Source organism: Cynocephalus volans, chromosome 3 (assembly GCF_027409185.1).
Source record: "Cynocephalus volans isolate mCynVol1 chromosome 3, mCynVol1.pri, whole genome shotgun sequence".
NCBI classification, from domain to species: domain Eukaryota; kingdom Metazoa; phylum Chordata; class Mammalia; order Dermoptera; family Cynocephalidae; genus Cynocephalus; species Cynocephalus volans.
The window spans coordinates 150981810-151009119 of NC_084462.1; the positions used below are offsets into that span (position 1 = coordinate 150981810).

At 49.9% G+C, this 27310-nt stretch overlaps 1 protein-coding gene across 1 annotated transcript; it reads left to right on the forward strand.

Annotated features, from left to right (window-relative positions):
• The first annotated feature begins 377 nt into the window (after positions 1–377).
• Positions 378–26871, forward strand: PLEKHD1 (pleckstrin homology and coiled-coil domain containing D1). The gene is made up of 13 exons (XM_063092118.1): positions 378–526; positions 9433–9526; positions 9886–9975; positions 10184–10260; positions 11037–11128; positions 11946–11998; positions 21241–21335; positions 22800–22893; positions 24379–24557; positions 25118–25250; positions 25604–25748; positions 26214–26363; positions 26702–26871. The coding sequence occupies exons 1-13, from the start codon at positions 378–380 to the stop codon at positions 26869–26871; spliced, it is 1521 nt and encodes a 506-aa protein (XP_062948188.1).
• Positions 26872–27310: the final 439 nt, after the last annotated feature.

The window sequence follows — 27310 nt, forward strand, 5'->3', positions numbered from 1 at the left end:
GCCGGCTCACCTGCCACTCCCAGCCAATCGGGGCCACCAAAATTGGGGCTGTCGCCGGGGGGGGGGGGGGGGAGGGGGAGATGCTGCGGGTCGGAGGCTAAGCCGCCCTCCCCGCCCAGTTCCCGCCGGGCCCGCCGCAATCCCGAGCCTCTCGGCGCCGCGCTCCGTGCCCCGCGCGCTTTCATGCAGCAGCTCCCGGCCCGGGCCGCTCGGCGTCTCCGCTCGCTGGGACGCGCCCCGACGGCACCCCGAGCCGGGGCCCGACGCCACCTCCGCGCCGCCACCCCGCCGTCCGCCCGCCCTCGCCGGGAGCCCCGCGTGCCTGTCCGCCCCGGGGAGGGGCTGTGCCGGGCCGGAGGCAGCCCCGCTGTGGCAGGATGTTCACGTCCAAGTCCAATTCGGTGTCGCCTTCGCCGTCCCTGGAGCAGGCGGACTCGGACGCGCTGGACATCAGCACCAAAGTGCAGCTCTACGGGGTGCTGTGGAAGCGGCCCTTCGGGAGGCCGTCGGCCAAGTGGTCCCGGCGGTGAGTGCGCCCCCGCGCCGCCCGGCGGGCTGAGCACCCCGCCCAGTCCCTCCAGTCCCCGTCCTGCCTCTGCCTCTCGTCGCGACCTTGGCCTCGCCCCATTTCACTCCACGGTGGCTCCCCCTGGAAGATGCGGCTCGTGGCCTGGGCCGGGAGAGCCGGAGTGGGACCTCCGGCCTGGGGATGGCGGTGGATTCCCTGTGCAATGAGCCTGGGTCCCGAGTGGGGAGGTTGGTGTGTGGCAGGAGCCCGGCTGAGGCAGGCCGGGCCAGACCCTGCCTCGGGGGGAGAAACACCACCTCCAGCCAAAGATTCTCCCGGGACCTCCACTGCCAGTCCCATCCTCCCCGCCACCCGCTGCCCCAGGCCTCGAGAGCGGGCTTGCAGCCGGCGCCGGGGTCTCCCTTCCGCCCACCTCCAACCCGGAGCGCGCTCGGCTCAGCCCGCGGGGCCGCCGGCCCTTCTGAAAGGCTCCGCCAGGGGAGGGAGGAAGAGCCGGGGAGGGTCTGTGCTCGCCCCGGGGAAGTGATGTTGCAACCCCTCCAACTGTCCCTTGGGGGGAAAATTGCTTTTTGTTGTTTTGTTTTTGTTTTTCATGTGGGCCTGGGGAAAAGAGATTCCAGTGCTTCAGGTGGAGGAGCTGGAAAGGAGGGACGAAGCCGGAGTGGGGGAGGGGAGACTTTGGTGGAGTCGGAAGGATCGATCCCTTGGAAGGGGAGGTGGGGAGCGCCATAGCAGCCCCAGCCCCATCCTCCAGCACCAGCTTTCTGGTCCTCAGCTCAGAGGCGACTCCCCACACGTTAGCAGCCATTTTCCACTTACAAATGGGCCTGGGAGGTGTTGGGAGAAGGGAGAGCTCACAGCCCTGGACTTGCAAAAAGTGCCCAATGCTGGCTTCAGGTGCTGTCGGCTGTCTTCTGGACAGTTTCCACCCTCGAGCCAATTTCAGTTCTGAGATTTGCTACTGGTGTGATCTAGAGAAATCAGACCCTGAGTCTGCCCCTGAGCAGAGAGGGCCTCAAATGTCCCCAGGCCCTCAGACCATGTGAGTGTGGTAGTGATTGATACTGATGTTCTGTTTTGATGAATAATTTAGTATTTCTATAAGACCGCAGGACAAATGGAGCAGTGGACAGTGTTTCACATTTTACATAGCTGGTTTCATGTACTTTGGTTACTGCTGAGAGGTTTTCTTTCTGGTACTTAATGGGATACAGTTTCCTTGAGTTCCTCCAAAGTTAAACTTATCTCTGATTCCCCAGTTGGGGGCTTGGAGCAGCATGGAGAGGATATGAGGGGCTTCAGGGTCAGACTGTCTGAGCTGCAGCCCCCGAGAGCCAGAAGCAACTCTGTCTCTACCAGGGCACTCGAGTAGGTGTGGGAAGGCTGCGTGTAGATTCAGGTACCATTAGCAGAATGCCCTCCCGCCCCTCGCACACACCCCCATCTCTCTTCTGCTTCAGCTGTTCCAGGCAGGCAGCACTTCACCACTGGGTCCAGCTGCTGTCCCTGTATTGCCTCTGAGTCTTGCCATCCAAGACCTCTTGCCAGGCATTTTCACCTTATTGTATCCCTAGTAAATGCTAGGCAGTTGTGACCCTCAGGGTATGTCCCCTGATCCCCGCCCCCAACACTGCTGCAGGTATAGTGGGGACCTGGCCCCTGCACCTGCAGTCAATTCCAGGGCTGGAAGTGTCAGGGCTCAAGGCTCCGAGCTGAAAGCATCGTGATGGAACCTAGGGAGGCTTGGAGGACTTTAACAGCCCCTACCCCAAGCATCACCATTAGTCCCCACGGCCACCCCAAAACCACCTAAGTCAGAACAGTGTGCCTGCTCTGCAAATACAGCTTTAAGTCGAGTCCTCCAGCCTTCTTCCAAGGAGATAGCCACTTCAGTTCCCTTCCCTGGGGCTCAGGGAAGAACTAACATCCCACTCGCCTTTACCCAAGTTCTCAGTTCTAGGAATATGTAACACACATGCACACACACTCACATACACAAAGGATTTAGTCCTGAGTCAGCGACAGAGCCAGCCAGAGAGGGTCTCGGTGTGGAGGAGGCATGATGCTCAGCTGAGCCCCTCTCGCTTCCCAGCAGCACACCCCCACTCCCCCCACCATCCACTCCCCAGCTCCAGTTTCCCATTTGTTAAGTGCAGTCTCTGGACCTCAGCTAATTAGCAGCCACAGGAAGGCTTGGGGACAGGGCAGTACAGGCCCACCACTGCAGATCCTTGCCATTAGGCCGATCGATGCCCTGGTTGGGGACGGCTAAGGGGAGGGGGCCTGAAAAGGCTCCGTGTTGCATAAAAAAGCGGACAGGATTGAACCGGCTGTGGCCGGCTGGCTTCTGTAAAACCTCTTCCGCTCGGGGTCTGCCTTAGGACGCCAGCCTCCAGCCCCCACAGCCCAAGCAGCCCTGCCTTCCTGGTGTGGGAAGATGCCCTTGAGTTAAAGAGTCAGCTTATTTTCCCATGGGCAACAAAAGGGGGAGGAATCAAAAGCATTAATTAGCAGAGCTAAGAGAATCTGGAAGAGGTGTCTAGAGGGTAAGGTAAGGTTGATGACTCTGTCCTCCCCTTGGTCTGTGAGCAGTGGAGACACAGGGCAAAGATTGTCAAAGACCCCGACAGCAAGGAGGAATAAGTGGGGAGTCAGCCTCAGTGTCAGCACGGCAGTGGGCTGGTCGAGCAGCCAGGCTAACTCTTTCCTGGGGGGTTAATACTTTCCCCAACATTCTCGCCCCTCTCCCATATCCCTTCTGACCACTTCCCAAGGCCGGAGCCCCTAATTGCTATTACCAGAAGGTGCCTGGCACAAAGGAGGAGCTCGATACGTGTTAGCTACTTTTACAATTATTGATTTCCATATTCTCTCTCCTACGTTTGACTATAAGCTCTCGCAGGCAGGGAATCATCAAGCCACAGGGCCCAGCATAGTACCTGGCTGCAACAGGTGATTCATTAATGCTTTCTGGCCCCAGCTGACCAGGAGCTTGCAGTCACTTTGCAAAGATAAGCTCTAGGAAGACAAAGAATTCCAGGTCATAAGTGATGAGAAGGACCAGGCAACACAGAGCACATCAGCTGAGAGCTTTGTCAGTGGAGATATCTGAGTTCCAAGTTGTCCACTTACTAGTTGCATAATCTCTATGTGCCTCAGTTTCCTTGCCAGAAAATAACAAACAACCCCCCCCCCCACATACACACCTCCATTTCTTAGAGTTGTTGTGAGAAATTTAAATACAGTAATGTCAGCAATCCCACTGCTCGGTATTTATCCAAAGGAAAGAAAATCAGCACACTGAAGAGATATCTGCACCTCCATGTTTATTGCAGCACTATTCACAGTAGCCAAGATATGGAATCAACCTAGGTGACTATCAACAGATGAATGGATAAAGAAAATGTGGTGTATACACAATGGAGTACCACTCAGCCATGAAAAAGAATAAAATCCTGTCATTTGAGGCAACGTGGATGAGCCTGGAACACATTATGTTTGGTAAAGTAAGTCAGGCACAGAAAGAGAAGTACTGCATGTTCTCACTCTTATATGGGAGCTAAACAAACAAACAAGCAAACAAAAAATTGAGCTTTTAGGAGTAGAGAGTAGAATTGTGGTTACAAGAGACTGGGAAGGCGAGAGGGAAGAAGAGATAGGGGAGAGATTGGTTAATGGATACAAAATTACAGCTAGGTAGAAAAACTTCTAGTGGGGTACAGTAGTGCTAGGCATCTATAATTAACAATAATTCATTGTATGTTCTCACGTGGCTGAAAGAGAGGGGCTCAAATGCTCTCATCACAAAGAGATGATACATTTTTGTAATGACGAATATGCTAACTAACTTCATTTAATCATCACACATTGTCTACATGTATTGAAATATAACTCTGTACCCCATAAATATGTACGATCAATACATGTCAATTAAAAATAAATAAATACATAGATAAATATGATAATGTCAATAAAACACTTAGCAAAGTGAGTGCCTTGGCACCCTATAAATGCTCCTTAATCTGGAGGTAAAAATTCCATTCTTTACAACCAGACAGAGGAGGCAGCTGGGGTTGACACCAACCCCTTACCTCTCATGGACTCTGGGCTTCACACAACCCATGGGGGCAGACAAGGAGGGCTGACAGTCACAGCTTCTCCAAGGACTGATGTTGGGGCTGGAAAAGGGAGTGGACTTCACACAGGGGGAGGGGCAGATGCAGGCATGTGCCATGTGTTTGGAGGGCAGGGAGCTGGCCCGCTGGGCTGGAGCCAAGAGCTCCTTCCAGTAGGAGCTGTGTGAACACAATTGGGAAAGGAGGTCAGGGGAGGCTGCAGCAGATACTGAACCTGATGATAATGAATAATAGTGACAGTAATACCAAAATTAAACATTTACTGAAATTAACCACAATGTTCTGCGGTTGTGCGAACACACTCACCACTGTGTGAACAAACTCAACCCTATGAGGTATAAGTATTATTGTTATCCTAAATTGCACACGAGGGACTTGATACCTAAAGAGGTTAAGTAACTTGCCCCAGTCACAGTCCTGGTAAGTGACAGAGCTCTAAACCTTGGCTTTCCCCAGCCTTGATATCTACTGCCTCTGTCCCATCTGCTTCCTGGCCGGGAGCTGGAGGGAACAGCTCCTTGGGCAGTGGGGGGTGGAGAGGAGGAGTAGGGATCAGTGTCCATGGCTTCTAATCGCAGCTCCACTCTACCCTAGGTGTGTGGTTTTGCACATATTATTTCACCTCTAAGCCTCAGTTTCCTCATCTGTAAATAGGATCAAAAGTCCTACTCTCTGGGATTGTTACATGGACCAAATACCCTAATACACGTAGAGCCCTTGGCACAGAGCCGATACATGAGCATGGCGAAATCAGTGGCGACTATCTCTAGCCTTACACACAGCCAGCCTCATTCTGCAGGGTCCCAAGGAAGTGGCCTCTGGCTTACAGTCAGAAAGAGAGTGTCTGGGAGCGAGGGGACTTTGGAAGAAGGGGTAGGAAGAGGAAGTGTCCCTCTGGGCAGGGCACTCAGTTCTGAGCCCCCACCTGCTGAGAAGCTGAGAGTCATCAACTGGAGCAGTGGCTGTCGCTGAGACAGGTTAATAAGCAAAGCCAGTCCTTTGTGCCCTAGAGGTGTGCTTACCAAATGAGCCCTTTGTTGAGCAGTACTCATCCCTGCCAGCCAGGTCTGTGCCAGCTCCCCTCCCTTAGTGTCCACCCCCACCCAAGCCAAGCTGAGAAGAACGGACACTGGGCCAGGTGCAGCATGTGGGCCGTTCATGAGCCCTGCAGCCCACAGGGGCCCCAAGGCCTGCTGAAGTCTGGCTGGCACAGAGCAAAGGCTGCCCTTGTCATCCATCTTACTCTGCCTCTCTCTCTTCTGTCCCTTAGAGGGCAAGAAGGGGAGGGGTGTGACATTTGGGGACATACCCTGTGTGCCAGACAAGTGCTGAGGACTTCACACAGTTCCATCCACTGGATTCTTTCTTGCTCCCAAATGATACGTGGCGATAGTCCCTAATGGATCCCCTGTCTTTACTCGGGCAATCTATTCTCAACACGGCAGTCAGGATGAGCCTTTTGCAATGTAAGTCAGATCATGTCACTCCTGGGTTGTCCCTCTCACTCAAAGGAAAAGCCTGCCTCTTCCAGCTAGCTGTATGAGTTTCAGCAAGTCATGCTACCTCCCCGCTTCATGTCTGCCCATTTAAGATGCAGGGAGTACCTGCCTCATAGGATAGTCATGCGTGTTAAATGCATTAACAGAGGCATCTGCTTGAGGTAGGTGCTAAATAAATGGTTGCTTTATCGTATTATTATAATAGCCACAGGGCCTCACTCCCCCTGCTGCAGCTCCCTTCCCACCCCAGGGCCTTTGCACCCGCAGCTCTTCTGCCTGGAGCCCCTTCCCTTTCTCAAAAGTCACCTTCTTAATTAGGCTCTCGCTGACCACCCTGCTGATTATCAACACTCTTCCCTCTGTTGTCACTCCCAATCCCCCCAACCCTGATTTGTCTTCTTCCATAGCATTTAGCCGCATCTGGCACATGACCTCTTTCTCTCTCCCTCCCCCCTTATTTATTTACCGACTGCTCCCCACTACATGCGTGTAGTGTAAGTTCTCTGGAGACAGGGATTTTTGTCTCTTGTCCATTACCCTATCTCCAGCATCTAGAGCAGTGCCTGGCACAGAGTGGGAGCTCAGTAACTAATTGTTGAATCAATGAATGAATCTCACAGCAGCCCTAAGAGCCAGATATTTGCACTCCCATTTTATAGAGGAAGAAACAGAAGCTCAGCAAGGCTGGGAGCTTGCCTGAGACTGCTGCTGCAGGGATGGGGATGGCTGGGCCCCAGAGCCCCTCTCTCCCTGTCCATGCGTCCAGTGATCGTCTGCCTATCCCACCCCCAAGTTCCCAGCATAGTGCTTTGCCCTGAGTGGGAAGGAGCTTCACAAGTGGCAGGAAGGCAAGAAGGTATTTGACTCAGTCAGTACGGCCTGCCATAACAAAATACCACGGACTGGGTGGCTCAAACAACAGAAATTTACTTTCTCACAGTTCCGGAGGCTGGAAGTCTGCGATCAGGGTACCAGCATAGTTGAGTTCTGGTGAGGGCCCTTTTCCTGGCTTGCAGACAACCACCTTCTCTATATGTCCTCACATGGTGGGGGAGGGGAAAGAGAGAGAGTTCTATTGGATTAGGGCTCCACTAATGACCTCATTTAACCTTCATTACCACCTAAAGGCCCTATCTCCAGATGCAGTCACATTTGGCTTTAGGGCATCCACATATGAGAGGGAGGGGCCCCCAGGAGACAGCCCTGTGCCACTAGGCTCACACTTCCCTGCACCGATGCATATTCAGACCGCGGGAATGCGTCACTCAGCCCTGTCCTGAGTCCTCTGTGCGTTGGCAGAGTGATTAGCACAATCTCATTTGATCCATACAATAATCACATAAAGTAGGTGTTATTGCCCCCATTATACAGGCAAAGAAACTAAGGCTCAGAGAGGTGAGCTTACTTGCCCAAAGGCCTCCAGCTGGAAAATGGCCAAAGCCTGTGCTCTTAACTACGCTGTGAAGTTCCCTTGAAACAGGCAGGGAATGTCTCCTTCAACCTATGGGACTAAAGCGGCATGGCCCTGCCCTCCAGGAGTTTAGCACCCCCTCAGGACAAGAAGGGTATATGGGGTAAGGCAGTGGGCGCTAAGTGCCAAGTGCATGGCCCAGTTAGTGAGTGCGGGAGCTCAGACGTCTCTGTGGGCTGGGCTGGTCATCAAGGGTGAGCAGGGTTCAGCAGGATGAAGAGCAAGAGGAGGGCACTGCAGGTGGAACAGCACATCTCTATCTGCAGGGTCATGCAGACGTGGTGCGGGAGGCAGCGGGCCCAGTGTTTGCCCGCAGCACAGAGACGCTCAAGTGCAGTGTGGCGGGAAAGCTGAGAGGTGGGCAGGGTCAGGTGCTGGAGGGCAGCCGGTGGTACTTGGAAAGGCCTGTGGGAAGGGCTGGCATTAGCAGGGTGTCGCTCCTGAGCAGGTCCACAGGGCTGCATTTGCCATATTGCAGAGAGGATTGACACAGATAAGGAGAATGGGTGGCACGACTCACACCAAAGCACAAAGCTGAGCTTCACTCTCCTCTGGAAAGGACAGATGGCAGTGAGAACAGTCCCGGGCCTGCCTCCCCTCAGCAGCTGTTGCCTCAAGAGAGACCACATGGCTGGTAGGACCTTCAGGGATTCACTGACTTCACGATGCTTACCAGCAATTTTTCAAGTGCAAGAGGGCGCTTTCAACTAGTGGTGTGCTTGTAAATGTTTAACTACCGGCTCTTGGGGAGGGGGCAGGGCTGTTTTGTAGTATTTGATTTTCATGGTATAAATACTCTTGCCATGGCCAAAGCCAAGCTACCAATGCCACGTCACTGAATGCAGAGCAGGGGAAAGATTCACACGGTTGGCTACTGTGAGCCCATCCAGGCCGGCTCCAACACACCACTGCTTTAAACTCTCCCCCCCGACACACACACACACACACACACACACACACACAAAACATACACACACACACACACTCAAGGACTTTCAGAGTCTCCACCACGTTCTGCTCACATCCCATCACTACAACAGCGGTGTTAGCAGAGGCCCTGGAGGAAGGAGCCAGCCACCTGGGTGTCCCTGAGCGTTGGGGCTTTGAGGCCCAATTGCATCTCCCCCTGGAGGGCACTTGGTGTCTTGTCACAGTCAGCTCCAATCATTAGTCCTGTGAGTCCCTGGGGTGGGTCCAAGTCCTCCACATGTTGGCCAAGGATGTTGCTTCCTGAAGAGTTAGAAAGCTGCAAAGTCACAGACTGTCAGTTAGACCCGAGTCCCAGAAGGAGACTGCAGAGCAGTCTGAGACAAAAGGCAATGCAGGTGTCACACGGTGGGCTGTTTGGGGCTGCAGACCTGGCCTCCCTAGCCTGGCACCTCAATTGCCTTTGACTACCAGCCTTCATGTTCATTTGCCGAAAGACCTGTCTTGGAATCTTGCATCTTCTGTCCTTCCTGGAGGGGACCCTAAGTGACGGGAGAGGGAGGACCACTGATGCCCTGCTGTGTCGGGGGCACTAGTTCAGAGGGATGGAGGCAGCGAGACCTGGAAGCCAGTTGTGGGCCTCCCACCACAGCTGCCCACTGGTGCGAGGGTCGGGCTGCCTGCGGGGAGGCCAGCTGGCCAGCTGAGTCATTTGTGCAGATGTGGAACACGAGTTGGTGAGGATGAGTCTGAGCTGGTGTCCCCATGGGCTCCCATGTGAGTCCAGAGTCCCCAAGGGTGCTCTCCCTGTCCCAGGAAACCTCACCCCTTCTCTCCTGGTTACCCTTCCTTCCCCACCACCCACTACAGGTTTTTCATCATCAAAGAGAGCTTTCTGCTTTACTACTCTGAGAGTGAAAAAAAGAGCTTTGAAACCAATAAGTACTTCAATATACATCCTAAGGTGAGGCGGTCCCTCCCCAGGGCCACAGTGGGAGAGGGCCCAGTGGAACATCAGGGGGTGGCATCGTGTGAGGATAGGGGACTGTCTGTTGTCTTGCTCTGGTCTAACTGAGTCTAGAGAGCAAACCCTCCTGGGGCAAAGGACCCCCTGCACCCTACTGGGCTGGACTCCCAACGTCTTATGCCCCCGAGCTGCCCCAGCCCTTCCTCTCCCCTCTGGGAGTCAGTTCTGGCCTCTGTCCAGGGTCTGACCTCCAGCTTGGTGCCTTGGCAGGACTTGGCTTTGGCTGAGGACCCCCAGGGGCCCTGGGTGACCTGAGCTGGGCGGGGTGGGGGCTGCCTGTTCTGCTTCTTCCTCAGGGCGTCATCCCTCTGGGTGGCTGCCTGGTGGAGGCCAAGGAAGAGCCCAGCATGCCCTACGCCATGAAGATCTCCCATCAAGACTTCCACGTGAGTAAAGCCACCCTAAGCCCAGGTTCAGCAGGGCAGACCAGCTTCTTCTCAGGCTCCCTGGAGACGGTCCCTCCAGCGGCCTTGCCTGGGATGAGTGTCGGTGCTCAGGAGTGTCATGGAGGACAGGGTAGGAGAGCAAAGCTGGGCCTCCCTCACCCTCGGGGTGGCCGCCTCTCAGGCATGCCCACGGTTCCTTTCCTGGCAGGGGAACATCTTGCTGGCCGCCGAGTCCGAGTTTGAGCAGACACAGTGGCTGGAGATGCTGCAGGAGTCTGGGAAGGTGTAAGTGCTCGCTGCCAGGAGGTGGGCAGCCTGAGGGTCCAGAAGGAGGGGGTGTGGGCTGGGCTGCCCCTGAATGCCCACTTCTCTGCTGGGATCCTGGTGGGTACCGGGACAGGGCTGTGGGAGTCAGCTAGGGTGGGTGAGAGGAGACAGGACAGGTTTTAGAGCACCCACCAGTGAAGGATCCCCTAAGTGAGCTTGGAAAGTGCTAGACTCCTGGGAGTGAATCTAGCATCACTGGTCATATTTCATGCCTCCTCACACCCATCTCACCTCCCCAGGCTCATAATTAATCCCAGCAAGGTCCAGAGCTAGTACTTTGTGAATCAGAGTCCAGATCAAAATCCCCAGCCTGACAGAGTCCATTTGCATGTAGCCCCCTGTCCTGGAACCTACTTATCTGAGCTGGGCCATGCTTTTCGCTCAGCAGATAACACTGAGTGAGTGCCCTGTGCCAGGCCTTGCACTAGGTGGTGGGCATCCAGCAGTGCAGAAAGCCGCCTGGCATGCAATCTCTTCCCTGCTCTGAAAGTGCTGTTGGCCCAACCCCTAGTGGCCCACTTTGCAGCCTGGGCCAGCCTCCAGTTACTGTAGCTGATCGATGCTGGTGGCGTGCCCAGAGCCATGGCTGCCAGAGTAACTGCAAACTGAGATTCTGGAGGAGAAAGGGTGGGCGAGTACAAAACATGCACGTTCTCTTTCTCCTCTGCCCTCCTGTTTGAATGATTTTGTGTTTCTTCCTCTTCTCCTCTGTCCCATCTGCCCTCCCTCCCCAGGACCTGGAAGAATGCCCAGCTGGGAGAAGCCATGATCAAAAGCCTGGAGGCCCAGGGGCTGCAGTTGGCTAAGGAGAAGCAGGAGTATTTAGGTTTGCTGGAGGAGTAAACTAAGAGCCGAGGTTACCTAATGATAGCACTTGGGGGCTGGGGGCTATAGCCAGGGGCTTGGTGGAGGAGACAGGTGATTTCTACCTGTTTCAGGTGGGGCTGAGCAGGCTATGAGGAGTCAGAGACCAGTTTGGCTCCTGGAGGGCTTTATGGTGCAATAAATGTCCTTTTGGCCAGCATGGCTGGAGGGAGGAAAGTCTGATGGTTAGGAGCCCGGGCTCTGGATTCATTTATCTGTCAGCTGTGTATACCTTTAGGCAGCTTAGCCTCTCTGAGCCTCTATTTCCTCAGCCTTAAAATGGAGATAAAAATAGTTCCTAGCTTTTAGAGGTGATATGGGGCTCAGGTTAAATAAGAAAATGCCTGAAAGCACTTGGGCCAGGCATGCAGTGAGGGCTCCATAAATGGCGTCAATGATGTTGTCCTACCCTGGGCCCTAGACTTGTCCCCAATCATACCCCCAGACCACCTTGAACATATCCATGGGGTTCCAGGCCCCTGTGCCCCTGACTGGTTGGAAAACATGCTGGGAGAGAAGATGGTGAGACTGGGGTTTGGTACTTTGCTTGGGACCCTCTCCCCTTCTGCCTGCTTAGACACTTGGGGCCCCAGCACTGAGTGCCTGCTCCAGACACCTATCTACCCCCCTCCAGGACTCTGTCCTTCCCACTAGCCAGATATTAGTGCAGGTGGAAGGTGAGCTAGGGATGAGCCCAGCTACAGCAGCCCTGAGGACAGAGGCCACCTTGGGTCTGGAGTGAGCCTTTCGTGAGTGTGTGTGTGTGCTTGCTTTGGCAGACAAACTGATGGAAGAGACTGAAGAACTCTGCCTTCAGAGGGAGCAGAGAGAGGTAGGCGCATGCTGAGCATGCTCAGAATTGCTGCCGCTCCCCAGCACCTCCTGCTCTGTGGGGCCCTTAACAGCCACAGCGCATGGTGTGTGCATTAGGGAGTGATGTAGAGGAGATGGGCACTCAGAGAACCTGCTGGAAAATCAGACGAGGCAGAGCAGGGAGGTCAAGTGAGGTGACAGTGCTTAGGGCCTGCCGTAGCTTATTGGCAAGAAGTGATTCTCTTTGCCAGCCCCTGGGAGGAAAGTAGAAATGGTGGGTGACCAAATTCTGCAGAAAGAGCCATTCCAAAATTTTATAAGCTACTTTTTGAGGTAGTGAGCTGCCTGTCAATGATAGTCACAAGAGGCTGTAATGGCCTCTCTTATCCATAGAAGGGCTGCTGGCACCACAAGCGTGACTCGGTTTGATGATCTCAAAGGTTCCTTCATTCTCTAAATGTCTACAAGTCCTGAGCAGGCCTAGCACTGGCTAGAGGAAGCCTGTGGGGTCAAGGAGACTCTTGCTTCATTTGAGGTTGGAGAGTCATTGAAGTTCACTTCATTTGGAACCTCTATGCAGCACTGGGCCTTGCTGTTCTGAGGAGTCATTAACACACCTGAAGGGCAGAGCAGGATAGTGGTAAGCAGCGCAGACTCTGGAGCCGGGCTGCCTGCGTTTGTGTTTGACACTCACCACTCCTAGATGTGTGATCTTAGGCAAATTACTTAACCTCTCTGAAATCAATATTCTCATCTGGAAAATGGGGATAATAACAGAACCCATCTTACGAGGGGTGTTGTGAGGATTGAGATGTTACATATAAAGTATATATGGCACATATATGTGCTTAATGAATATCGTGCGTGTAAACATTACAATCATGTTATTCATTATGGGCCCATCCTGCATGTGAACTCTGAGGCTCGAAGCGGCACAGTGGCTTGTCCAGAGGAGCCTGCAGAGGAAGGGCCTGATTGAGTCCACTTCTCTGCCTAGTTGCTTTTCCCTGTCCTCTCCTAGGCAAGTCATAGGACTGGGGCCATCTGCCTTGGCTCAGTGCCTGACTCTCTGACTTGACCTTAGTAACTTTTCATCCTTCCCTACCACCCCTCGTTGGTTTCTGAAATAGGCTGTATAGTTAAGAAGCACCGTGTCTCCTTTGCACCCCAGACATTCCCAGAGCCTGGCACACCTCCTAGCCCAGGATAAGTGCTTGATAAATGTGGAATGAGTCAATGAATGAACAGGTTTGATTCTTGCAACTTTACATTATATCTTGATTTTAATCCAGTAGGGCAACCCACCCTCATTTTTCTTCTTTCAAATCCTTATTAGTTATTCTTACCCATGTATTCTTCCAGCTGGGCTTCAGAATTATTTTGTTGATTATGAAGGGAAAAAAAAAAAAAAAAGATTAAGGATTTGTATTTAGATGGCATGGATTTGTGATTGGCACTGTGACAGCACTGTCTTCTTCCACCCCCGAGGGCTTGGGCCTCCGTGTCTCCAGGCTCTCATCTGGGTCCCACATCAGAGTTCTGTCATTCTCTTCATGCGGTTCTATACATTTCAAGTGAGCCTTCTGGTATATTGTCAGCAACTTAAAGACAGGTGATTCAGGAAGTCTGGGTATGGAATGGAGTGACAGACACAACCACTGGCGGGGAGAGACAGACTTATCCATCAGAGAGGCTAAATCTGGGGCAGCAGTTGGCCGGAGGAAAATTTAGACACTCTATCTAGGTCTTTAGCCAGGAAATTAGGACAGCGGAGACCCACTGCACACAGGCCTCGCTTAACGCCACAGCATGTTGAAGGAGGGAGGCCTGTCGGCTGTGAGCTCCCTGTTTTTTTGGTACAGGATGTGAGTGAGCCTCAGGTGCAGCTGGTACCTGCAGTGAAGGCTACACTGGGCAGGCAGGAGGGAGAGGATTGGGCCCATGTTCACATTCCTGTTGGCCGCATGCCTTAGATCAGGAAGAGAACTCAGATTCTACTCCTGGCTTTGCCACTGAGTCATCATGTCAATGTTTCTCCTTCCTCCTTGCTCATCTGTGGGATGGGTCTGCCTGTCCCCTGCACCTTTCCTGTCTCCACATCAGGTCGGAGATTGTCTGAGTGTGCCTTGGGCCACTTGGAAAGGCATTTGATATAGTGGCCCAGTGATAAGATGAAGATTCTCCTGATGGTTCACGTGGTCTGTAAGAGAGAGCCACAGTCTTCTAAAGGAAGATTCAGGGTCTGGAACTAAGAGACCTGGATCAGAGACTGAATTCTATCACTGTGTGACATTGGGCATGTCTGTTACCCACTCTGAGCTTCAGTTTCTCCATCTGCGATGTCTGATAAGAGTGAAGCCTGCTGCTGCCTACCTCCTGGGTTGCGGTGAGGCTCAAGGAAATAGAATGCAGGGAAGCACTCTGTGGACTGGTAAGGCCCATGCAGATGTGCACTGTGTGATAGTGCAGCCTTGACATTCTCCATATGGCAGAAAGGGGCACAGGACTCTGGGACATGAGCAGAGAGTACAGGGGAGCCATCCTGGGCTCATCTGCTTAGGGCCAGAAGACTGTGTCCTCCCTTGGGCACAGATCCCCCAGAGGTCCCTGGATCCCTACGACCTTCTCAGTCACCCTACCTTTCCTTCTCTGGCTGAACTGTGAGGGCTCAGCCTCACATGTGGGCAGGCACATGGGAAATCAGAAATGCCCAGGGCAGGACAGGGTTTCTGGCAAGTTTCTTGCCACCTGGGGTGCTCCTAGTCAGAATACATACTCTCTGAGTTGGAAAGAACCTCTCACTTCAAGTGTAAAGCTGTTTGCTGACCTCCCTGATGAATGTTGATCCTGATTTTGTGATGGACGGCTCATTCCCTCCATGGTTATTTGAAAGCTCTTCCTTCCATTGAGCTGAAATTTGCCTTTTACTAACTTCTTTCTCTCCGTATACTCCTGCAACTTAAATCAGGCCCAAGAGTCTGCAGGACAAGTACGATATGGTAGAGAAAGGGTTTAGCTGCAGCAGGTCTCAGCTGACAACTTAATCTGTGATGGATCTGCTACAAACACTTATACCATCTTGGGCTACAGGAACAGAAAGTTCTGGCTGCTCCAGGTTTATGCATCTGAACATCAGCTTCATTTGAGTCATACCAGTAAAATGAAAAGTGGTAAAGAAGAGAGCAAGTAGGAATGGGAGTTCCCTCTCTCTTTTTAAATTAATAAACTGATTTTTTAAGAATAGTTTTAGGTTCATAGCAAAATTGAATGGAAAGCACAGAAGTTCCCACATACCCCCTGCCCATGCACAAACAGAATCCCTCATTATCAGGGCTGGCCCATGGCTCTCTTGGGAGAGTGTGGTGCTGATAACACCAAGGCCACGGGTTCGGATCCCTATGTAGGGATGGCCGGTTTGCTCACTTGGGAGAGCGTGGTGCTGACAACACCACGTCAAGGGTTAAGATCCCCTTACTGGTCATCTTTTAAAAAGAAAAAGAATCCCTCACTATCTATACTCCACACCCGAGTGGTACATTTATTACAATTGGTGAACCTATATCGACACATCACTACTACCCATAGTCCACAGTCATCACTGTCACCCTGAATCCATAATCATCACTATCACCTAGAGTCTCATAGCAATTGCCCAGAGCCCATAGGCCTCACTGTCACCCAAAGTCCATAGTCATCATTATTGCCCAAAGTCCATAGTTTACATTAGGGTTCACTCTTGGTGTTGTACATCCAATGGGTTTTGACAAATGTGTAATGTCATGTATCTACCATTGTAGTATCATACAGAATAGCTACGCTGCCCTAAAAACCATGTGTGCTCTGCCTCAATTCGGTTCTTCCTCCCACTAATCCCTGGCAAGCACTGATATTTTTACTTTCTCCATAGTTTTGCCTTTTCCATAATGTTATGCATTTGGGATCCTATAGTATGTAGCTTTTTCAGATTGGTTTCTTTCACTTAGGAATATGTATTTAAGTTTCCTCCATGTCTTTTCATGACTTGTTAGCTCTGGGTTTTTTTGTTTGTTTGTTTGTTTTTTTAGTGCTGAATTATATTTCACTGTCTTGATGTGCCACAGTTTGTTTATCCATTTCTCTGAAGGACATCCTAGCTGCTTCCAAGTTTTGTCAATTATGAATAAAGTTGCAATAAAACATTCATATGCAGGTTTTTGCATAGACTTACATTTTTAATTCATTTGAGTAAGTAACAAGGAATACAATTGCTGGATAATATGGTAAAAGCATGTTTAGTTTTGTAAGAAGCTGCCAAACTGTCTTCCAAAGTGGCTCTACCATTTTGCATTCCCACCAGCAATGAATAAGAGCTCCTATTGCTCCATATCCTTGCAAGGATTTGGTGTTGTCAGTGTTTTGTATTTTAGTCATTTTAATATGTGTGTTGTGGTATTTCATCATTGATTTAATTTGTAATTCCCTAATTAAATATGATGTTGAACATCTTTTCATCTGCTTATTTGCCATCTATATAGCTTCTTTGGTAAGGTCTTTTGTCCATTTTTAATTGGGTTGTTCATTTTCTTACTGTTGTTTTAAAAGTTCTTTATATATTTTGGATAACAGTCCTTTATCAGGTGTGGCTGCAAATATTTTCTCACATGCTGTGGCTTGTCTGCTCATTCTCTTGACATTGTTTTTTTTACAGAGCAGTTTTATATATATGCCTTTGATACCTAAAAAGTCATCACTGCACCCAATGTCATCCAGATTTTTTCCTATGTTATCTTCTAAGAGTTTTACAGTTTTGTGTTTCCCATTTTGGTCTGTGATCCACTTTCAGTTAATTTTTATGCAAGGTGTAAGATCTGTGTCTAGATTCTTTTTTTGCATGTAGATGTCTAGTTGTTTCAGCACCATTTGTTGAAAGGACGGACTGTCTTTGCTCCTTTGATGAGTTGAGTATAATTATGTGAGTCTATTTCTGGGCTCTCTATTTTGTTCCATTGGTCTATTTGTCTCTTGTTTTGCCAGTATCATACTGTCTTGATTACTGTACCTTTATAGTAAGTCTTGAAGTTGGTAGTGTCAGTCCTCGAATTTTGTTCTTCTTCAATACTGAGTTGGCTATTCTGAGTCTTATTCCTTACCATATTAATAAAATCAGTTTGTCAATATCCACAAAATAGCATGCTGGGATTTTGATTAGGATTGTGTTCAATCTATAGATCAAATTATGAAGAAAGAACATCTTGATAATATTGAGTCTTTCCATGAACATGAAATATCACTCCGTTTATTTAGTTCTTCTTTGATATCTCCTACAGTTCTGTAGTTCTTTACGTATAGATCTTATATACTTTTTTTAGACTTACATTTAAGAATTTCATTTTCTGGGCATGATAATGCAGATGGTAATATGTTTTTAATTTCAAATTCTACTTGATTATTGCCAGTATATAGCAAAGTGATTGACTTTTGTGCATTAACCATGTATACTGCGACTTTGCTACAATTGCTTATCAGTGCCAGGAATTTTTTTTTTTTACAATTCTTTCCAATTTTCTACATAGATGACCCTGTCACCTGTGAACAAAGAGAGTACAGTAGTACACCACATAACATTTTGGCCAACAATAGATTGCATATATGACAGTGGTCCCATAAGATTATAATGGAGCTGAAAAATTCCTAATGCCCAGTGACATTGTTTCCATTGTATCATCATAGAACAATGCATTACTCACTTGTTTGTGGTGATGCTGATATAAACAAACCTACAGCAAAATATGTTGAGGAAAAGTGCCTAGCTTACCCACAGGGTGACCCTCCCAAAGGTAGCTCAGACTTAGGACAGAAAGCCAAGCATTTGACATATTAGGTCTGACCCCAAGTGAAAGAGTTGTTGTCTACATTAGAATTCTTGCATTTAAAAATGATTCCCATTCATCCCCTAGCAAAATAATAGTTAATAAGAGTTAGCTAACACTCATTGAATGCTTGCTGAGTGCCAGGCACAATCCCTACCTGTAATTTCATTTTCATAACTTTGTGGGGATGGCATTATTCTAATCCCTATTTAGCAGATAAGGAAAGTGAGGCACAGAGAGACTTAGTAACATAATTAGGGGGCTCATGCTCATGCAATTAGTGGCCATTTTAGATAACAGGAAAATTCATTGCTGTTCCCTTTTGTAATACACTTCTGCACAACAAAATCATCTAATATATTTTTCAGGAAGTATTCCCACCGTTAAGCAATGTGTGAATTTATTATTCCTTTCTTCCCAATCTGTATACTTTTTATTTTCTTTTCTTGTCTTATTGAATTAGCTAGGACTTCCAGTACAATGTTAAAAAGCAGTGGTGAGAGGGAACATCCTTGCTTTGTTCCTTCTCTTAGAAGGAATGCTTCTAGTTTCTCACCATTCAATATGGTGTCAGATGTAGGTTTTTTTGGTTTATTTTGTTTTGTTTGTGGCTGGCTGATATGGGGATTCAAACCTTTGACCTTGGTGTTAACTGTACGATTTTTTGTAGATGTTCTTTATCAAGTTGAGGAAGTTCCCCTTGTATTCCTAGTTTGCTGAGAATTTTTATTATCATCAATGGCTGTTTGATTTTGTCAAATGCTTTCTCTGCATCTGTTGATATGATCATGAGATTTTTTTTCTTTAGTCTGTTGATGTGATTAATTGATTTTTGGATATTGAACCAGCTTTGCATACCTGGGATAAATCCCACTTGGTCTTGGGATTTATACATTTGTACACTTTATACATTGTTGGATTCAATTTGCTAATAATTTTTTGAGAATTTTTGCATCTATGTTCATGAGAGATATTGGTTTATAGTTTTCCTTTCTTTGTCTAGTTTTGGTATTAGGGTAATGCTAGCCTCATAGAATGAGTTAGGAAATATTACATCTGCCTCTATCTTCTGGAAGAGATTGTAGAGAATTGATATAATTTTTCCCTTAAATGTTTGGTGAAATTCACCAGTGAACCCATCTGGGCGTGGTGCTTTTTGTTCTGGGAGGTTATTAATTACTGATTCAATTTCTTTAGTATACATAGGTATATTAAGATTGTCTATTTCTTTTTGTGTCAACTTTGACAGATTGTGTCTTTCAAGGAATTGGACCATTTAATATAGGTTATTAAATTTGTGGGCATAGAGTTGTTTATAATATTCCTTTACTATCCCTTCAATGTCTGTGGTGTCTGTAGTGATGTCCCCTCTTCCCTTCCTCCATTTCTGATATTAGTAATTTGTGTCTTCTTTTTTTTTTTTTTTTTTTTTTTTGTCGTTTTTTCGTGACCGGCACTCAGCCAGGGAGTGCACCGGTCAGTCCCATATAGGATCCGAACCCGCGGCGGGAGCGTCGCCGCGCTGCCAGCGCAGCACTCTACCAAGTGCGCTACGGGCTCAGCCCTAATTTGTGTCTTCTCTTTCTTTTTTTTTTAGTTAGCTGGCTAGAGGCTTATTGATTTTAGTGAACTTTACAGAGAGCCAGCTTTTGGTTTTGTAAGTTTTCTTTATTGATTTTCTGTTTTCAATTTCATTGGTTTCTGCTCTAACTTTATTTTATTTATTTTACAGGAAATTTTATTCTGCTTCTCTTGGATTTGATTTGCTCTTCTTTATCTAGTTTCCTAAGGTGGAAACTTAGGTGATTGATTTTAGATATTTCTTTTTTTCTAATGTATGCATTCAGTGCTATAAATTTCCATCTAAGCAGTGTTTTTGTTGAATTTGACAAATTTTGATGAGATGTGTTTTTATTTTCATTTAGTTCAAAATATTTTATTTTATTTTATTTATTATTATTTTTTTAAATTTTATTTTGTCGATATACATTGTGGCTGATTGTTGCTCCCCATCACCAAAACCTCCCTCCCTTCTCCCTCCCCCCCTCCCCTAGTTCAAAATATTTTAAAATTTCTCTTGGATTTATTCTTTGATTCATGTGTTATTTAGAAATATATTGTATAATCTCCAAGTATTTTGTATATTTTCCAGTTATTGATTTCTAGTTTAATTCCATTGTGTCTTAAGAACAGATATTGTGTGATTTCTATTCTTTTAAGTTTGTTAAGGTGTGTTTTATGTGGTCTATCTTAGTGAATGTTCCATGTGAGTTTGAGAAGAGATGTAATCTTCTGTTGTTGAATGAACTAGCCTATACATATCTTAGTTAACTTGATCCGCCATAACAAAATACCACAGATTGAGTGGCTCAAACAACAGAAATTTATTTCTTAAAGTTCTGGAGACTGGAAAGTCCAAGATCAAGGTTCCGGCAAGGCAGGTTTCATTCTGAGGTCTCTTCTATTGGCTTGTAGGTAGCTGCCATCTTGCTGTGTGCTCATATTTCCTCTTCTTGTGTACACATGGGGAGAGAGAAAGAGCAAGCTCTCTAGTGTCTTTCATATTAGGGTACTAATCCTATCATGAGGACGCCACTCTTATGACCTCATCTAACCCTGATTACCTCCCAAAGGACCTATGTTCAAATATTATCACACTAGGGGTTAGGGCTTAAGCATATAAATTTTGAGAGAACATCAACATTCATTCCATAACAGGTATTAGTTACATCCAGTTGATCGATGGTACTCTTGAGTTCAACTATGGCCTTACTGATATTCTACCTGATGGATCTGTCAGTTTCTGATAAAGGGGTGTCAAGTCTACATCTATAATGATGGATTTGCCTACCTTTTCTTGCAGTTCTATCAGTCTTTGACTCATGTATTTTGATGCTTTGTTTGTAGGCACATACACATTAAAGATTATTATGTCTTCTTGGAGTATTGGCTGGGAATGGCTTTCGTTTGCCACTTCTAACAGATGTCACTCCAGGGATCTTTAATGGGAATATACATTCAGCACTCCTTCCTCTAGGCTTGAGGCCAGCCCACCCGCCTTAGGATGTTAGTGACTGGAGCTGTCCAGTAGAGGAGACATCTAGAATTATAATCACATCCAGCCACAAGAAATAACGCAGGGATCATTTCTACACCCTGCCTTCAGCATGCTAAATGTGTTTCAAATGGGCCAAGTTAATCCCAGATTTTGGGTTTGTTGAGATGGTGTGTCACTGAATGGGGCCAGGGCACCTCGGGACTTAACTACAAGCCCTTATCTCCAAGTCCTTAACTTCACTCCAGCATATGCCCCAGACTGCTAAACCCCAGAGGGTCTCCTGGGTTAGAGTGGGAGTTCCTGATATCTGGGGCCCTTTGCTGCCTGTGACTCTTCCTCTCTGGTTCTCTTCAGGAGCTCGAGCGCCTTAACCAGGTGCTAGAGGCTGAGAAGCAGCAGTTTGAGGAGGTGGTGCAGGAGCTGAGAATGGAGCAGGAGCAGATCAAGAGGTGGTGACGGTGTCCTGGGAGGGCCGCGGGAGGGGGCGCACCTAGGTTAAGGCTTGCAGAGCCCACATCCCATGTCAGGCCCGCAGAGGCCACCACCCAGGAGATAATACTTGATGAGTTGGTTTGGGTCTATCTCCCCAGTGCTCTGGGACTTGAATGTGCCAATAAGAAGCTGTAGACCCCCCACAAATGGGCCATTTCTCCCCAGTGGAGCAGGAGGCATGATGAATATAGGCAGCTATCCCTCTGAGCAACAATCCCTTCCTGCCTCCATGAAAGACTCTTACCCAGCGTCATACAGGAACAAGCTGGCCTAGAGGTGGGGTTAGCCAAGACCCCCAACAGTCTCTGTCTTGCCTGCACAGCCCTTTCACATTTTGGCCAATGACATCACTTGGGATCTTAATACTTTGTATTGTTTGCAAACCTAGTTGCACGTTATAATCACCTACTGAATTTAGAATCTCTTGAAGGTAGGGCCCAGAAATCTAAATTTTAAAGAAAGCTCCTCAGGGGATTCTGCTGCAGCCTGTCCAGGAATTTGGAGACTATCACAGTGGGTAGTGTTGATGATGGTGGTGGTCATCATTGTCGTCATCATCGTCATCATCATCATCATCATCATCATGAACATCATTATCATCAGTAATAGCCCAGAAAATTTTTCTCGCAACAACCTTATAAAAGGAAGTAAACTAGACATGTATTTTGGGGAAGGAGAAACTCAGAGGATCTTACCACGTAAATAACCAAGCATCTACTCAAATTCCAGAATTGTGCTGGATTAGAAGATTAGTCCCTCCCTTAAGGATGTTATGGTCTGGCTGGGAAAATCAGACTCACACTCAGGAAACATCAGTGCAGCAATATCATAACTAGAAGGCATAGTGCAGATTTCCTGTGTTATAAGAATTAAGATATATGCATCACCCTTATGGGCTTAAACAGAAGTTGATTGAGCTGGTCCTTGAAAGGCGAATAGGATTTGGAAAATTGGGCAAGAGAAGGGGAGGGCATTCCAAGCAGGGGGAGGGGAAACCAATGTAAAAGTCTGAGTAGCCAAGTCTTAAGAAGGCAGTAAGGAGTTTGTTACCCCAGAGAGGGGCCTTACCCATGTCCCCTGTGTGCTGTAGCAGGCACTGTCCACGGAAGACAGGGGGTGAGGCTGGACCTCTATTTCTCCAAGTGCTTCTTTCTGCCTGTGGGGGGGGGGGTGGCCCCAGGTTTATCCCAGCTGACAGATGCATGTGCATCTGGAGAGAGTGACTCCAACCCCACTTGGCCGGGATCTCCTTTCAGCCGCAGGCCCCTAGAGCTGCCATTGGAGCCCGGCAATAGATACAGAGGGGCTGGCCATCCAAGGGCACTTCTGAGCCATATCAGCTGGTGAAGCAGAAGCATTTGTGTGTGCAGGGGAGGGTGGGAGGGATGGTCATTGCCATACCCAGCCTTCTGTCCCTGTAGGGAGCTGGAACTGACTGCAAGATGCCTCAAGGGTGTGGAACAAGAGAAAAAGGAACTGAGGCACCTCACGGAATCCTTGCAGCAGACGCTGGAGGTGAGGGGCCGCTAGTGGGCTGGTTGACCAGAAACCAGGCTGGTTGATTGGGTCACGTGATACTTGTTTTTCCAAGTGTTTCCCCAGGGGGCTATCTGCACTGGGAATGGAAACAAAGCGTTTCTTCCCTGTGAATCATTGGGAACCCCAGCTGGCCCATGGGGTCCAAAGCAGAAAGTGTTTTTTTTCCAGAAGGGCAAATTCAAGCTTGTCCTTGCTGTGACCATGGCCTCAGGAAATCTGCCTTCTTCAGTGCTTATATTTTTATACCAGATGGAGAATTGATTAAGGTGGGCAGCAGAGGCACCCACCACTTCCTTCTTGTGGCTCATTCACTTAGCTGCTCCTGGCTGAAATTGAGCATGAAGGGAAGTCAAGTGCCAGGTCACCTCCATCTAATACCACAGAAGCTGGGAGGGGGAGTGGAAGGGGGCACATGTCAAGGACAAAGTGCAAACTCCTTAGCATGGCATGCAAATGCAAATTCCAGCCCTGGCCTCTCCTCCCCTTCTGCCCCGGTCTCCCTCTGCTGCCCCCCCCCACCCTGCACAAGGACATCCAATGCCTGCTCCAAACCCCTGAGTTCATGTGCCTTGAGGAAGCCAAGCTCTTTCATCCTCTGTCCTTTTGCCTTCACTGTTGCTTCTGCACAGCGGATCCTCTCTACTCTTCCTGCCTGGAGAACTCCTATCCACCCTTCTGAGATTCAGCTCAAATGCCCTCTTAGTTAAGCTGCCCTGATTCTTCTCTTTTTTATTTTTTATTTTTGGTGGCTGGCCGGTATGGGGGTTCCCTGATTCTTCTAGGCAGGTATTTGCTCTGAACTCTGGGCACCCATGGCATTTGGTTGTATCTGTTAACACTCTAGCTTGTGTTTTCCAAACAGTGACCTTCGCTAGACTGTCTTAATGGTCCCTCCACACCCAGCACATGGTGTGTGACCCCCACGTGTTTACTGAATCCATGAATTGCCTTGGAGGCTGCAAGGGTTTCCAGTCTCCCTTGACTCTCTGGAGCTTTGTTTGTGGAGCCTTTATGTGTTTATCTTTCCCTGTTTCACTTCATGGGAGGTAGTCCCCATGAATATTTTCAACTTCAGCATTTCTGTGTATTGGAATATCCTGATCTGATATATGGGGAGAACATCTACATCTGCTCTTGGGCTGGCTCCTGCTGGGTGTTTTTCACATGGGCCTTACTCCCCCATGGAGAAACGAGGACCCCAGAGGTTATGGTGCCCTTGGGACCTGGTTGTCTTAGGTGCCATCTTTGCTGGAAACCCCATCGGGCTTCTCCCTGACTCCCTTCCTTGTTGTGAGGAAGATCTTGGCCTTTTACCTGGGAAAAGTGAAGACATTTCAGGTGTCCCTCATAAAGGATTGAGAGAGGAATGGATCATTCCCTGGAAGTGAAAGGCAGGAGAGGGCAGCTGCTTTGGAGAACCTAAATTAGGCTCTTTCTCTTCTTTCCCTCCGTCCCTGCCAGGAACTCTCCATAGAGAAGAAGAAAACCCTGGAAATGCTGGAGGAGAATGAGAACCAGCTGCAGACACTGGCTGGTCAGAGTGAGCAGCCCCCTCTGAGCGGGGGTCTCCACAGCAACCTAAGGCAGATCGAGGAGAAGATGCGGCAGCTCCTGGAGGAGAAGCTCCTGGCAGAGCAGCGGTGAGGAGCCCACGAGCCCTGCGTTCATGAGCAGCTTTGGCGTCTGGCAGCTTTCCTCAACTGGACAACTGGACTCGGGCTCTAGCTGGCACTGGCCAGATGGGTCACTCATTGCCTTTTGCCTAGGACTCAGTTTCCCCACCAGGCAAATAGGAAGATAATCTTCACGACCCAAAGCTGACTTGATAACGATCTCTTGCAATGGTGTGAACCATGCAGGCAATTAGTAGGTCCTTATAACAGTGCTTTGTGGCAGGCTGGGCAGGTCTTCCTATCTGCCTTTTGCATATGAGGAAACTGAGCCTCAGAGGGGCTGTATGACTTTTCTGAAGTCACACAACTAGCAAGCCCTGGCCCCTGGACTCCAGTCTTCTGACTCTAAGCCAGGGGCTCCCAACCCTGGCCACACCATCCCTCTTATCACCTGGGCGACTGGATTGGGGCTCATGAAGCCTGAGGCTCAGAGTTTCTCCAGCCAGATCCCTAAGAGGGGCTGCCCTCCCATTAGCAATCCCCTTTGGCCAGTGAGCACTGAGGGAGTGCCTCTTCTGCCCCTGCAGGATGAAGGAGAATGAGGGGCGCTCACGGGCCCTGGAGGAGGAGCGTGAGTTCTACTCGAGCCAGTCGCAGGCGCTGCAGAATTCGCTGCAGGAGCTGACGGCAGAGAAGCAGCAGGCCGAGCAGGAGCTCAAGGTGTGGCAGGGCTGCTGGAGGCAGCTTGGGCTCAGGGTCTTCTGCTCACCTGCAGACATCCCCACATCTCACATCTGGGTATCTGCCCAAATGACCTCTGCCAATCTGATGAGAGGTCAGACAGATGGGATGGAGCTATCACGTGGGGGAGCAGTGAGTCTGATGCCTCGCTGACAGACACATGCTGGGTACAGGGCCAGGGCCAGGCTTTCTGGTCCAGGGGTGGACACAGAGGCAGGATGTGGTAACTTCTATCCAAGCCCATTGAGCCTGGGGTGATCAGGGAAGTCTTCTGGGGAGATGGCACCTGCTCCCCAGGACCTGGCTTCCCTCTCGCTTCCCTGTCCTCTCAGGCTGAGGTGAAGGTCCGCATGGACCTGGAGAGGCGTCTGCGGGAGGCAGAGGGGGCCTTGCGGAGCCTGGAACAAGGGCTCAACTCCAAAGTGCGGAATAAGGAGAAGGAGGAGAGGATGCGGGCTGACGTGGGCCATCTGAAAAGTAAGCCCTGCCCTCCAGGGCTGGCCCCCGAGCCCTGGACCTCAGGCCCAGCTAGAGTCCAGGCCCTGGAGAGCCTGCAACGGGGCCTGGAGCCCCACACCGGGCCTGCTGTGCATGAGGGGTTCTGTAGATGTTGCTGGGGTTCTTCTCCTGACACCTGCCTCCTGGGTGCTCCTTAGTGCTGCTTCCTGTTGGCTTTTAGATCTGGGGTGGGGGTCTTGGGGGAAAAGCCTGGAGTTTCTTCCCTTTTCAGAAGCTCAGAGCTCTGTTCTCAGCAGACCCATCCTGAGATGGCTGCAAACTATGGTTTGAGGGAAGAATGCCCCCTTCTGCAGGTGGCTCTGGTCTCAGGGGATGGGGTCAACGTATTTCCCATGCAACCCCACCAGGATCCTTGGAAGGGGAGGGACAGGCCACAGGGAAGGATGTGGTCAGACCGTACCCTTCCGGGGCCTGCCACTGCAGGGTTCTTTGAGGAGTGCATCCGGAATGCTGAGCTGGAGGCCAAAATGCCGGTCATCATGAAGAACTCCGTGTACATCCACAAGGCGGCCACTCGCCGCATCAAAAGCTGCCGCTTCCACCGCCGCCGGTCCAGCACCTCCTGGAATGACAGTGAGCGTGGCTGGCTGTGTGCCCTGATGGGGCAGGATGGTCACAGTGTTGGTGACAAGGCAGGAAGAGGGCAGGGTGGGGGGTGAGAAAGGCTGGCCCAGCTCTGAGGCTGGACAGGGTGGCCTTGAACCCGGCTCCACCAGGCTTGGGCAAATGGATGAATTCTCAGAGCCTTGGGTTTCTTGCAGGATTAGGGAAGCCAGTGGATGGGAAGGGGCTGGTAGAAGCTCAGTGGCACGTAGGACGGGGCGAGGGAGGCAGGGTGAGGGTGGGGACAGGGCCAGGCCTGGGTGGGTGGAGGGCTGTTCACCAGGCCGGTCGGGTCTCTGTCTCCCCAGTGAAGCCATCCCAGTCCTTCATGACCTCCCAGCTAGAAGCCAACAACATAGAGGAGCTGAAGGAAGTGGCCAAGCGGCTCAGCAGAGATCAGCGCTTCCGGGAGTCCATCTACCACATCATGGCCACCCAGCCCGGAGCCTCCTCGGCACCTCCCCGGGGCGGAAAGTGATGGGTGCTCCTCCCCGGCCTCCCAAGTCTTTCCTGGGTGGGCTGGGGGAGAGAAGGGGTGGCAGAGGGAGGCCTGACTACCTGGCTCATCTCCTCTCTGGTCTGGAGCCTGCCTCTCCTCTGGGCCAGCTTCACCCTCAAAGGTCAGGGACGCCACCTCCCTCACCCCACCCTGCACCCTATGCTTGGTCTACACCAGGTCCGTGCAGGCCCAAGCTAGGTGCTGCCTGGTTGTCATGGTGAGGTGAGGAAGGGGCTTGGCTGCATGTGGAGATTGTTGTGGGTTGGGGAGTGGGGTGGGGAGGGGCTGTCTACTCCTGTATGGCAGGCAGGGCCCGCCGCGCTGGGCAAGGCCGCAGCCCTCTCTGTGCCCACTATGCCTCTCTGTGACTCTGCTGCCCTGCCCCTGGTCCTCATGTGTAAAGGCCTCACCTCCCCAC

Coding starts and splice junctions, on each gene's coding strand:
- PLEKHD1 (XM_063092118.1), top strand. CDS start 378: ATGTTCACGTCCAAGTCCAATTCGGTGTCGCCTTCGCCGTCCCTGGAG. Junction 527..9,432: donor TCGGCCAAGTGGTCCCGGCG/GTGAGTGCGCCC, acceptor CACCCACTACAG/GTTTTTCATCATCAAAGAGA. Junction 10,261..11,036: donor CTGCAGGAGTCTGGGAAGGT/GTAAGTGCTCGC, acceptor CTCCCTCCCCAG/GACCTGGAAGAATGCCCAGC.